Source organism: Atta cephalotes, assembly GCF_000143395.1.
Source record: "Atta cephalotes unplaced genomic scaffold scaffold00022, whole genome shotgun sequence".
Lineage (NCBI taxonomy): Eukaryota > Metazoa > Arthropoda > Insecta > Hymenoptera > Formicidae > Atta > Atta cephalotes.
The window spans coordinates 2,305,146-2,319,759 of record NW_012130086.1 but is presented as its reverse complement, the minus strand read 5'-3'; the positions used below and the strand labels follow the sequence as shown (position 1 = coordinate 2,319,759).

The 14,614-nt window shown below is 29.2% G+C and overlaps 1 protein-coding gene across 1 annotated transcript; it reads right to left on the bottom strand.

Annotated features, from left to right (window-relative positions):
• Positions 1-505: 505 nt before the first annotated feature.
• Positions 506-12,840, bottom strand: LOC105619705 (lariat debranching enzyme). Its single transcript, XM_012201225.1, has 8 exons — positions 12,644-12,840; positions 11,752-12,043; positions 11,503-11,603; positions 10,547-11,398; positions 10,362-10,435; positions 1,595-1,699; positions 1,200-1,412; positions 506-972 (listed from the first exon to the last, which is right to left on the bottom strand). Exons 1-8 carry the CDS (start codon positions 12,838-12,840, stop codon positions 785-787), a joined length of 2,022 nt encoding a protein of 673 aa, XP_012056615.1. The 3' UTR covers positions 506-784.
• Between the last annotated feature and the right edge of the window lie 1,774 nt (positions 12,841-14,614).

Genomic DNA, 14,614 nt, shown 5'->3' with positions numbered 1-14,614 from the left:
AATAAATACCTTACTTACTTACGTACGTAACTTTAGTTTAATTTAATTTATTTTAATTAATTAATAAATAATATATATTATTATTATATATATATATATATATATATATATATATATATATATACATTCATTATATCTAGCTTTCATTATATCTAGCTATGTTTGTACAATATAGATAAGAAATAAGATGTATTCTAAGTTTTGAATCTAATTATAACTTACGCATTAAACATAATACCTCTCATTTATTTCCGGTTTTGTAAATAAATATTCGAAGTTTATAACAAAAAGTAAAACTGTACATATGTTAAAATTTAATTAAGATCAAGAAATATATATACATATATACATATATATTTCAAATATGTATTGAGTTTTATTCCAGTTTTCCCTCAAGTGATTGAAAACTATTATAATTTTATTAATATGTTATTTTGTTATACAACACTAGAAAAGATTCTAAAATGTAGAATTCCAACACTGTTCTTAAACTATTCACATATTCTTCAAGGACATTAATATATATTATAATTTAAAGAATCCTTTTGTTTGTACAGCTCTTATTTTACAAAAGACTTAAATATTAAAAACTAATTGCTATAATTAATCCTTACAGTATTTTAGTCTACTTAATATAGTAGAGTTTAATACAATCTCCATTAAAGTTTTATAAAATTGTAAGATGATAAAGGTTCTATGTATCATGAATATAAACGATACTGAATAATATTAATGTAAATGTCAATAGAAGATAATTAACAAGTATTTCTGCTATGGAACAATGCTAAAAATGTGGTAGACAAACTTTGCCTGCAAAAAGCTCGGAGATTACTGTGATCCATAGAGCCAGAACAAACAAGATGTAAGCAATTCCAACTTGATGTGAATTAGGCAACTGATATGGTTGCCCGCCAATCTCATTAATATGAAATCCCATTGGAAATATAACTGCTGCGTTACAAAACAGTATCACTGCAATTTAATATCATTTAGTATACAACACAATACATTGTAATCATGCATAAATTTTAATAATTAATAATTTGTCATCCAAGATTCTCAAATATAACATCAATTATATTATAGAGTGCTTTTATAATTTAATTATTTTATGATTTTGTATAAATACTATAGTTACTCCGTACATGTATTATTTGTACATTTTATTATGCTAAATATTATATTTTTCTGATACGTACTGGCACTGAATCCTACCCAGCGTGCAAATGGAATGACGGTACGGTCCCAATGCGAAAGTATTAATAATATTACAGTTGCTGTGATCAGAATGCAACCAATAAATATGCAGACCAGTGCTATCATCCATTCCGACTCCAGCTGCGATTTAAAACAGACTTGCGGTCTGTTGTACAAAGTCATACATGACCACATGAGACCTAATCTTGTGTCACCTATTAGAGAGGAGGGAAAAGAAAAACACAATTAAAATGATGTTCTCAAACATCATGGTTTTTTTACAATTCGCAACTTCGAATTGATTCAGAGTGATTTTATCTCATCGGCGTAAATAAATGTCGTGCAAGGCCATGGCGAGTAAAGGCAATGAGAAAAAAAATTGCATTTCTGCAATTACCGCCGACGTCAGTAATGATCCAGTCTGGCATGGAGATGCTGATTATGGCGGAGATATCCGCGAGAAAAAAGAGTATCACCGAGATGATAGTTAATTTGTCCATTTTTCGCGTTCAGGATACTCGACAATCAAAAGTAAGATGACAGAGAGTTGGCACGTTGTTCGGAGCATAAGCTAATTGCCACCATATTTACGCGTCGTTTACTGTCAATTTGTCCATGCAACACGATTATCCCCCAGTGATCTCGGAATCGTCATTCGCGAATGCACAAGTGCCATTTCTTTATTGATAGTTACTGACAATCAAACACACAGAAGTGTCAGGAGTAAACAAGTCGACAGAAAGCGGAGATGCAGTACGGGATGACGTTAGGATGACCATCACATGGGATGACGTTTGATCGATTAATATCAGAGTTCGGCACGATTTGCACTTCTCGAGTTCTCGATCGATTTTCGATTTGGCTCCGCCTTTCGTTACTCTTCTCACCTCATCACCCCGCATGCAGTCCAAATGCCGCTCGACGCTTAGGAGCGTATAACGCTCGTAGACATAAGGTCCACCTACTTTGGGTGCTCACGCTGTAAACTTCATTCTCTTTTTTTTTTCGTTCATTATATAATTAAGATAAAATGAAGCAATGCGCATAAGATTGAGCGCTTACATGCGTTGTTTCATTCTATCTTAGTTATGTAATGAACGAAAAAAAAAAGATAAAATGAAGTTTACAGCATGAGCACCCAAAGCAGATGGACCTGTCTACGAGTGTTATACGCTCCTAAGCATCGAGTGACATTTGGATTGCACGCGGGGTGATAGGTGAAAAGAGTAGCGAAAGGCGGAGCCGAAAATCGGCCGAGAAGTGTAAATTGTGCCGAGCAATTAATCAAATTAGGTCGAGAATTCGATTCCTCGTCTCGTTTGAAAATCGATTATTTTCGAATTTGCTTCCATCAGAGAGAAATCTGAGAGAAGACACGAAAGTCTTTTTCCTGTAACCGCAAAATGCTTCCGTACACTACTGTCCTCTGAAGAAGTGGATATCAATTACACGACATCCATTTTTTTGTCCTCCTGATGGAAATAAATCATTGAAATCATTGAAATCTCTATTCATTTGATAGATTTATTTCAGTAATTTCAGCGATTAAACGGATTACTATAAAGTAATATTACTATAAAGTAACGAATTACTATAGTGGCTCTTTTTGCAAGTATGTTTATTTTTTTACATTTATTTTTTTATTTCTAATTATTTTATTTATTTACTTTATTTCACTAATTATTTTGCTAAACATTTGTACTAATATACAAATTTTAATATTATCTTCGATAAAAAAAAAAGGCTGCTCTGTTTTTACCAAATATATTTGCAATTTGCAAAAAAAAAGTTTAATTTCAGAGGAACTGAAAAGTTAATGAAAATTCAAAATTAATTTAAATTTAAAAAATTTATAATTAATTTGGCTTATTTTCATATTTGATAATTGAAACGGGATGCAGATAATTAAATAAAATTTAAAATAATTAAAAATTTTATTTAATTTTTATCCTTTCTTTCCAATTATCAAGTATATACATATGATATCTATGTATCCCTATCTATATGTCACATTAGTTCACTAGTTAGCTTTATTATATAATATCTTTTATATTCATATAAAGATTATGCGTTTCGCGAATTTTTTTCTGTGTCCAGATCCATTCTTGAAATGCCAACGTTTCATGAACCTTGCCTAATACTGTATCAGGCGATACAGTATGATGAAGGACTATAAGGTTCACAAAACGTTGGCATTCCAAGAATGAATCTGGACATGGAGAAATCTGTGAAACGCATAATCTTTATACAGAAAGCACTCGGAAGTCTCAAGAATATTATCTTTTATATTCTTTTATATTATATTTATTTTTTATTTTTAAAATAAAATTTAATTATCCAATCGCGAAATTTATTTATTTAATTGTAATTTTATTTGTAATAATTTAATTTTTTAATTTAAAAATAATTGTATTTATCTTTACCTTATTTTTTTTCTTATCTTTTTATTTATCTTTACCTATTATACTTGTCCTACCTATCCGTATTTTCGTTTACTCGTGCTTATTCGCGTCCTATTTCCACGCGTATTCCTACATTACTTTATTAATATGTAATAACACTGCAAATAAAATATGTTAATGACTGTGTTTAGCAGAGAAAGCAGCTTTGCAAATGTTATAAAATTCTTCAATACAATTAATTCTCGCTTTTGATTCTTTATGGAATAAATTAATCATATTGAAAAATTTTACAACAGCTGCAAAGCCGCTTTCTCTGCTGAACGTAGCAGCTAACATGTCCTATCGCGTACTGATAAATTCAGCGGAATAATCTAATCGCGATCGCATTAAATAAATAAGTAATAAATAATAAAAATTAAAACAGACTTTCAATCTTTAAAATACAAAAAAAAACAAATAACAGGATTAACGAGAATCACCGTGGATAATCAAGAGCAAGTTTTGTAGATTAAAAAGAACCTAAATAATTTGCGCTTGATTATCGACTGGCTCTCATTAGTTCTGTTGTTTTTTGATTAATTTTTGTATTTTAAATAAAAAAATAAGAACTCGCAATTTGCGAGCAAGTTACCCTCCCGAATATATAGTCATAGATATCTTTATACATATACTTTATACATATACTTTATAAAAACTTAAATTGATATTACATAGCAAACTACTTCATATATCTCTTCTTTCTTCTGGCCAGAGATTGAACTTACCTTTCGTTGTTACTGGCCAATATTCTGGCTTCATATGCCAGAAATCGACAGCAAGGAGAAATTCCTTTTTGCTTATTAACATTGTTGGCGTAAAATTTTACGCTTTTGTACGATATGCACAAAATATCGCGTCACAAAGAGGACATTATATTAATGAAATTAACTAAATATTAATATGAACAATTAATAATAATAATAATAATAATTCCATTAATATACGAAGGAATAAATTTCGCATTTATTCAAAATTAAAAATATAAATATACGACTAAAAAAACAAATTTTTATTTTAAAAAATCTTCAACGTTTTGATTTTAAAAGTTCTCAAATATTGTGAAATTACATAAAATATCTTAATATAAATTTCATAATGTAAACAACAAAACATTAATTTAAAAATAAACTGAAAATCACTAAATCAATTAAATTCAGGTCCCGAATAAAATTCAAGGCCCACATATTTTTAACGAACGATTCGTTGTTGAATCTCATCTCAAAGCATGCGGAGATGAGAAATTTAGATGAATAGAAAGATCCGAAAGGGATAATTTTCCTTCATATCAATAAACATATCTCTTTGTATTTTGTAAATTATTAAAATCATTTTCTCTATAATTTATTATATCAAAATTAAGTTATGCAAAACTCTGAATGCGATTTTAAAATAATTACAAGATAAAATTTGTCTATTTCTTGACAATATATATTACTATATAGGATCTTAAATCATGTTATTACTTTAATTTTTACTACTTTAAAATCCAGTTACGTTGGATAAGCTTAGGCTAAAGTCAGTGCATTGAAATAAATAGTAATTTAATAATCGTAAAATGTCTTATGAAAAAACGAGATCAATAAATTGACGAAATGACATTTTATAATACAATTTCATTAGTAATATGTATATAAATAAGGGTAAAAAAAAACACAAAATTGAAATATCTTAGAAAACAATATATATTATACATATATGAATATATATTGCTTTTCTACACCAACTTATATAAAATTTAATCCTGAATGAATATTTATGAATAGGATAGGTAGGAAAAATAACAAAACAATACTTGTTACACTGTAACAAACTTTCCTATATTATGATAGACAACATTTTTATCTGCACTAATTACTTTTTATGTATATTCTTTATATTTTTTAATTTCCTGTTTTTCATATATTTAAAAAAATATGAATATTTTATTATCTCTTTCAAGTATTTTAAGACGTAATATTCTAATGTAAAACATGTTTAAAAAATGATCACAAAATCAATCTATTTTTATCATATTTTTGAGATTGAATTACTTAGAGAGTTAAATTAAATTGAGCTTGAATGGCTTACAATTATAGTATCAAAGTATTCATATTAACGTATGAATTTATAATAAGTAAACAAAATTTTAACCTTTAATAATTTGAGTTAAATAGTTTTACTGCACTGTTTTAATTAAATTAACTAAAATAGTTATTGAGTAAAAGTAGCAACTTATAAAAATGATTAAAAATAACTCAAACTTAAAAATAACTCAACTTGGGTATAACGTGATATTATAAATTTAACAGTAGTGTATACACAATAAATTCCACAATTAAGAGGCATCCAGTATTAAGTTTATCCTAAAGTTCTGTTATAACTTATTCATTTTAAGGCAACGGATGTATGAAATGCTATACATATATTTATCCGTATATTTTTATTAAATTGCACATATAAATCTAGATTTATAATATATGAAATGACCATACATCCGTTACCTTAATAAAAACATTAATTCATTACTCATCAATTCGATGCACAACAGCGGAGTTACATCTGCAACGTCGCTATGATAATTCTGTAACAAATAAATTAAAATACAAATTAAAACAGAGCAGAAAAAATGAATCAATATTTTAAAAAATATTTATTAAATATAGAGTTCTCTTGAAAATAATTATATAATATTTAAAATATAATCTTTATAATCTTTATAAGCATCGAATTTTTTAATTCAGATATTTATAAAAATATTATTAGATATTATAGATTAGATATTTATAAAAATAATTATACATTTTCTAAAAAAAAAATCTTAAAAATGCGTTATATATGTATATAAAATTTTTAAATAATTCTTTTCCTCTAATATTAGATTCCTCTAATTATCATTTTTAAATTATTACAAAATAAAACGACTCAAAAATAAACAGAAGAAAGATATTGATTTTATACAAGCAAAAAATGATATTTACCGCAGAGTTGCTCCGCCGGTGATGCCTCCTCCTCTCAGAATTGGATTGACATCCTCTCGCACAGGACATTCGCGTGAAACACTCGCGAATAATACATAATTGCGCGAGGACTAATTATTTAGAAAAGTCTTTCGAACTAGAAATCTTGAATGCTTTATGAAAAATCCATTAATTCAATAACTTGAACGGCACTCCCAAAATAAATGCGCGACATGACGAACCGGCTGTGATTCATTCACTTTTAATTAAATCGACGATGAGGATACGTTAACTTCCCCTTCGTTAAATTTTTACATGAAAAGAATGATTTTGCTCAAGTATCTAAAAATTTATCTAAACATATCGTTTATCTAGACATTTCGAAAATTTTTAGATTCTTAAGAAAAACCATTCTTTTCGTGTATATCTTCCAGGTACTGAGCCCTCTCATCACGTCAAAGTCATACACGTAAGAGAGAAGATATCATCTGAAAAATATAATATAGCAATTATCTGTATTACTATGCAATTATCGGTAACTTTTAGAAATATATATCAAACACGTGTCAATTCACCATTGTGAAATAAATTTAGAGCGGATAAAAGGCCGAATCTCTTATTACCTATACAGCACAGAAAGATTACAGAACATTGCAGTGATTTCACTGAAATATTGCAATATTGCATGGTGGTTGCGAAACGTTGCTGAATCATTGCTGCAAGATTCTAACAATGTTAAGATGTCCGCTTTTTGTAATATTGCAACGAAACATTCCAATATTGCAATGTAATGTATTTGGATAAATTTTTTATGAAAACTCTAAAATGAAAACTATTTTCTGTACGTATATCTCATTAACTTCAATTTTTTTACAAATCGCACTTCTAATGATAAGTGTTTTTCAAAAGCAATTTTTTATGAAACCATAAAATATTTCAATAAATGTAATATTAATTCTGAAGGATAAATTTATTCCCAAGGACAAAGCATGTATGTGTGTATCTCGAGCAAATAATATCAACCACAAATATTATCCACATTAACGTAATAATATAGTCGCTTGATAAGTTAATCATGAATTAAATTAATTGCAATGATTCTTTTCAATTCGAAGTCTCTCAACTACTCCGAGTCAATTGAAATCGATTAAAAAATGATGGTATGAAATTTATCAATAAAATTCGGGCGCTACATGCACATTAGACATAAATACATTATCACATAATTAATATTTTGATAAATTATTTTCAGCTTTAATCTTATTATCTTATCCGATAATGATGCGTTGATTGTACTCAAACTCGATATTATACAATCTTCTGATTTCATATTCAAAATAAATATAAAATTTAGCTAATGCTGTGCTGTATGAGTACGATGTCTATAAGATATGATTAAAGTCGATGGATTAGAGGTAAATAAAAAAGAGGAATATTTCTTTTATTACCGACAAATATATATAAATAGTTCCAAAGTACGTTTAATTTTTTATACAGATCGTAACGAAAGATGCACGAAAACGAAAAATTAATTAAATTATTAATTACATAAACTATTGTATATTAGTTCTGAAAGTAGGAATAGCTTGAATTATGTTATTTGCACGAGAATGTAACGTTACTTTTTTATAATTCATATGATCGTTTGATGCATAATCGAGAGTTATATATACTTAAGCAAGAGAAAAATTTTACGTTAAACAAAAATAATTATCGTCCGTAATTATCGCGAGATAACACAATTCTACTTTCCATCGTGTTTTATTCCAAATGAATGAATCGTACGAAACATCTGTTTCGTAATATATGATTGTTATCTCGATTCTTTTATGAATAATTAATCGTATATTGTGAGTAGTCATAAAATATAACGTTTCATATTATATGTAACATTTATCGTGATACATTTCAAAAAGAAATGTAAAGAAAAGCACGCGATATAGCTACCCGCCTGTACGAGCTGCGGTAAGAGAATAACTGCGCGGTAACTTCACATAAACGTGACGCGTCACGCCGCACCGCTCCCCTCCTCCCATCTTCCTGCCGTTCCTTGCCAAAACAATTCCCAAGGCCACGAGCCGATCATCTAACTATCGAAATATTAACGCCTATTTAATTCTAAATAAATAAAATAATCTATTCAATACATTACTCGTTTTATATTACTCATTTTAATATTCTCCAATGAATATGCTTTATTGATATATAGGCACGGTTTTTACTTCTTACATTCATTACGCACACAATTCATCCATGTATTAAATATTTCAAATTGTATTACAATTAGCGATTATTTATAATTTGTAACAACTTTTTGTTACGCGGAATTCGTGTGATATACACTTTTAACAAAAGATTAACGTATCATGGCTTTTTGTTACTTATGTGAATCATTTAATTCTGGCATTCACGTCTTATTTCGCATTCTTATCCTGGAAAAAGTAATTATATTTAAATTATATTTAGATAAATTATATTAAGATAAATTATATTTAAATTATATATCTCTATAAATATACACAAATGCTATTTATATATATTCTATTTAATCCAAATCGTTTATTTAATTAAAAAAAATGTTTGTATTTATTTAAAAGATGTATAACTTATTATTAATTTTTATTTAATTTTAAATCATTAAAGAGCAATAAAAATTGAGATACACTGCTGGGATGTCAAAAACATTTCACTTCGTGATCAATTATGTAAATTAATCTACTTGTTGCATCTTGCTTTTTATCAGCACATTAGCTTATATGAAATATTTAAAATTATAAAATAAATATTAAATACATTCTGTTCTTCTCTTTGTATCGATTATGGTATCACGTTAAACGACTCGCGCCATTAAAACTAAACTGCCTATTAATCTTTAAAATTTATCTCTTGCATTTTTTTCATTCGATTTACTATTTTAGCGGTACAATCATTTGAATAACACATGAGCCACGTTTTTCGTCAATTTTTGAAACTTAAAGGTAAGCATAACTTCGTGAAAACATTTAAAAAAATTTTTTTCCGAAATATGTCTGATTCTTTAATGTCTAGAATACGTCTGCAAAATTTTAAAAGAATCGAAATCTTTAATTTTTTTTTATCAAAAAGTGATAAAATCCCGATTTGACGTGGAATGATCGATGTATAGGTCTATTTTTTAGCTGATTTGGTTCATCTTTTCTCTTTTTTTTTTGCAACAACAAAAATACAGAAATAATGAATCATCATAAATTCAGCTAAAAATAACAGGTCTAAGCTTTCTTTGCGATGTTTAATTTTATTTACAAGATGTATGATTATATTTTATGTTGCGTTTTACTTATACAAAATTTTATATTTTGCTGTGTTTTATTAACACAATATAATATTTTATTACATATTTTATAATTAATAAATGAAGAACAGTAAAAGAACTAAATAAAGATAAAAATTTAACATTGAGACATAGCTTAAAATTATTTTAAAAAAAAACAGTATCGAAAAACTAATTATGAAAAACTCATTGTCATCGCGGAATTACGAAGGAAAATTTTGCAGCATAATAATAAACTGATAAATATCAACATTTGTAGGAAAAGGAAAGGTAATCTATATTTGTGATCAATAAACATCGACAAGGATGATCAATTAACAAATTATTTTGGAAGCTTTCAATATATATGTAATTGATTATAAAAAGTTCGTGCTATTTACAAATTAGATATAATACAGAAAAAGTCCACATGGAAACAAGTGTTGAATACAGACGCAAATATCTAATAAGGAAGACACTATCACAGTTAAAACGTGCTAGAGTATATAGAATAATTCCGACGTTTAAACTTTTTGCAGTTCGGCTCGGTTTGGACACAACCAGTTTGTTCGCTACCTGCAATACAAACAATCTAATCATTTCAAAACTTCTCATTAAGAATTCTCTATATTCTATACATCGTTTTTTTAACAAAATTACAAATTATTTTATAATAACGTTACTTACTGTCATCCATCGAAGCAGAATCTGCAATTTCTGTGGTTTCTGTATTCGAGCTATTAACTGTTCCGTCCAAGGTGCTTTTACTCGTATCCCCATTATCCGAATCATCGCCATCACTCTTAGGAGAAAAATTCGTCGGTGAGTTGTCAACGAAATACTTGTGTGTTGAATTCTCCTCGAACGTGGAACTGAATACGCTTTCCTCGTCAAATGAGATATCCATGGATTCTGGCATGTACTCGCCGGATGTCTCCATCGACAATTCGCTCGATCTACTGTTATCCATCATAGTGTTTGTGATAATTTGTAGTAGAGCAGAAGGATCATCGATACCTAGCATCCTGCAGAATCGGGTAGTCTGATCGTTTATCAGCAATCGTGGCCATTCGATCCGAGTATTCGTGTCACACGGGTCATATGGTTTGACGGTTCGAGTGAAGTTGAGAGGAATTCGCAGATTGGAACCAAACTTCTCATACACAGTCTGTTTCTCTTTTGCCGTGGGTGTGTACGTCCATCTGCCGCCGCCATACTGACCAGGCATATAATGGATACTGCTCTTGATGCTTAGTAGATGATTTGTCAGATGAAGTATTGTCAACCATTCTAGATCGTAGTTCAATTGTATTGGACCATCTTCCTGCGAACGCACTTCCAGCACTTGAAGGAATTTCCGTTTCGGCAGACATTTATCCAGCGCTAAAAATTTTGTCACTCGTGCACCTCCCTTCTCAGGAACAAGTGCTGCGAATTTGCAATGCAAATGCGCGGAAAACCAGTAGGACGGATAAAGACGTTCTAGCAATTCCATACATGGAGGACTGCCAAGCGTATTGCTTTCTATGTCATCCCTAAAATAGCAAATTGTAATTAATATTAATTTTAACCGTTAAAATATATCTATCAAATTTCAAGAATTTTACATTAATATTTAGTCTTATCATTGAAAACTTACTTAAAAAATGGTTTTTGTTTCAGTAATATATCTTCATCTCCATATTTTGTTACTCCTGCCGGCCAATCATGTGATAAAAAAATATCAATTTTGCCAGAAAGCTAAAAACAAAAAATCTATATGTAATTTTCCAACTATCTAAGAATAGTCATAATTTTATTTCATAATTTTATCTAAAATTGTATGATTAGCTGGAGAAGTATAGAAATATACAATTTCATTAATCAATGTATGATAGTTAATACTTACTTGTTTTAGTCTAAACACTTCTATATTCCTGATATGATAAACACTTCGTATAGTACTATCAGTATAGGGAGGCTTCTCATAATGTCCCTGCATCCAATGTCGACTCTTGTATATACCCGAAAGTCCTGCAATTCTGATTCCAGCTACTTGTACTACACCTGCATATCCAAGATAATAAATATTAGGTGCAACCCATCCTCCATATGGCAATTCCTGCAGATAATTTGATGCTTCATGATTGCCTCCAATAAAAATGGTTAATATAGGAGCTTTCTTTTCACCAGAATAATATCTGTAATATAACATCAAACATTAAAAATATGTTATTTTCTTATTAAATATCATTAAACATACAAATAACTTATCTGAATAAATAAATAAAAAATCTATTCAAAATAAATTTTGTTAAATATCCATTGCAAACTTTGACAATAGAATACCAGCAAAAGTAATGAAATATAATAGCAGAATAATTATAGAAACCAAGCATAATCTGCTATTTTATAATCATTTTAAATATTCATCATATCAATCATTTGATTGATCCTACTTAATATAAAATTAATTCTGTTTGGTTTTTTACAATCACAATGGTTATTAACAATCTGCTTACTTTGGCATTCCGACAAGATAATAAAAACAAATTTGAGATATTATTATTTATGACAAATTTTTCAAGTCTATTAAGCTTGTTTAGTTGTAAGATAAAGATTCTAGAATCTCTCTCTCCTACAGCCTACTAACACGCTTGAAATTAATAGCAATTGATGTCACTTTACTACAATATGTTGCTCCACAAACAGATTGCTAGCATACTACCAACTGTTTGCTTTTTAAGTAATGCTATGAACAGCCTACATTTAATTTAATCAACTCTTGCTTAAATACTCACTTGTAAAATGTACACATATCCTTGTACTTGTCCGATATTGCCATACATTTTAGATCATTTAAATTTCTGGTAGCTTGAAAATCGCCGCAGCAAATAAGCAGATCTATCTTCCTCCCATCGATTTTTTCTATTTCTTGTATAGTCTCGTAAATAATGTCCAGTTCGCCATGAGCGCAACCCTCCACAGCGATCCTCATTTTCGGAACTCAATCGTAAAATATCTACACGATCTTATGACTAATGTCATATGTGTTTTTCTCAAATGTACGATTATGAATACGATGGTTAGAATCACCTGTAAACAACCTCATTACACAATCAACGGCACATAACACTTTAAACTTAACCTCACACGAGAATACACCGCAGGCTACTCCACGACCATTGTAACATAGATTGGAAACAATATCGATCTCGGGATACCGTTAATATTTCCAAAAGAGTAGAAGATGATTGGCTGTAGGAAAATTATTTTTTTAATTGCATATCGAACGCACCATTATTTTAAAATGTGTGAATAAGGGGCTCGATTGTATACTTTAAAATGAGGTGAAAATTACAAAAGTGAGCAATGATTACTAAGTATTGATCAATTAAATTATGAATATTCTAGTGAATTTGTTCACTTTTGTAATTTTCACCTCATTTCAAGATACAATTGACCTCAAGGATTTGGAGCCACAGGCAATTATTATATTATTATATTACAAATTACATAAAAATAAACACTGGAATCTTATTATTTTGATGCAGTCATTATGTGGTACAATTTTCTTGTCATCTTTGTTTAACATTCGGAATAACATTAAATAACAAAGAAGTGACCAATTTGCCACATCATGGCGAACGTTTGTCAAACTCTCCCTTGACAGTTCTGTAATCCAAGATATTAAACCTCAAAAGCCTAGTTTCCACCGGATTTAATCCATTCAGGGTTTAATCCGGTTTAGAATGTAAACAAAAATGTCACTTCAATTTTATTAATACATTCAATAAAATAACTAATAACACTTTTCATATCCTACATCGTTAACACATGTGCAAGAATTGATACATTTAATACAAAAATTACCTATGAAATGAAATGGTTGAAGAACCAACCAACTACGTCAAGTATTCCTCAGTTACAGTCGATAGGGGAATGCTGGACTGTAGTTGATTGATTCTTACATTCTGATCCAGATTAAATCCTCGGTGGAAACCAAGCCACAGTTAATAACTGTTGGGGTTAGAAAATGTGTCACAGAGACAAAAGAGATGGTATTCAGAAGAGAGTAATTATTAAGTTTAGTACGCATCTTAAAAATCAATGAAATTAGACTTATTCGATGCGTTTTCGCATAAAATGTAAAATTAAAAGTGAATGAAATTAGACTTATTCTATGCATTGAACTACATATACATTGGAATGGAATCTTCACTAAAGCATAGAAAATCGTGGCACCAATTGATCAGCGCCATTTTAATTTGGTCAATGTAAGAACGAATCAGAAGCTTTCAGGTGCTCATGCGTGTTTAATGTTTCCTTAGTGAGACGCATATGTCAGCAAGATCGTCGTGTATGGGATTGTATTTGAAAGATTATAAAATCGCGAAAGTGTAAAATGTGCATTAACATGAAGTTGTGTGCCTGAGTGTGGGCAAAGAAGTAAAAAAGGCATTTCATTTCATAGGTAATTTTTGTATTAAATGTATCAATTCTTGCACATGTGTTAACGATGTAGGATATGAAAAGTGTTATTAGTTATTTTATTGAATGTATTAATAAAATTGAAGTGATTTTTGTTTACATAAAACCATTCATGTCCATACAGATTTTCGTACATGGATATCGATCGATATATCGATTGCAGCGCACGTGCGAATGCTTCTGATTCGATCAAATATCGTCCCAACTAAAATGGCGGCTAATCAATTGCGGTCACGAATTTTTCTCGATGCCCATTTCAGTGTATATATATTAATATATAT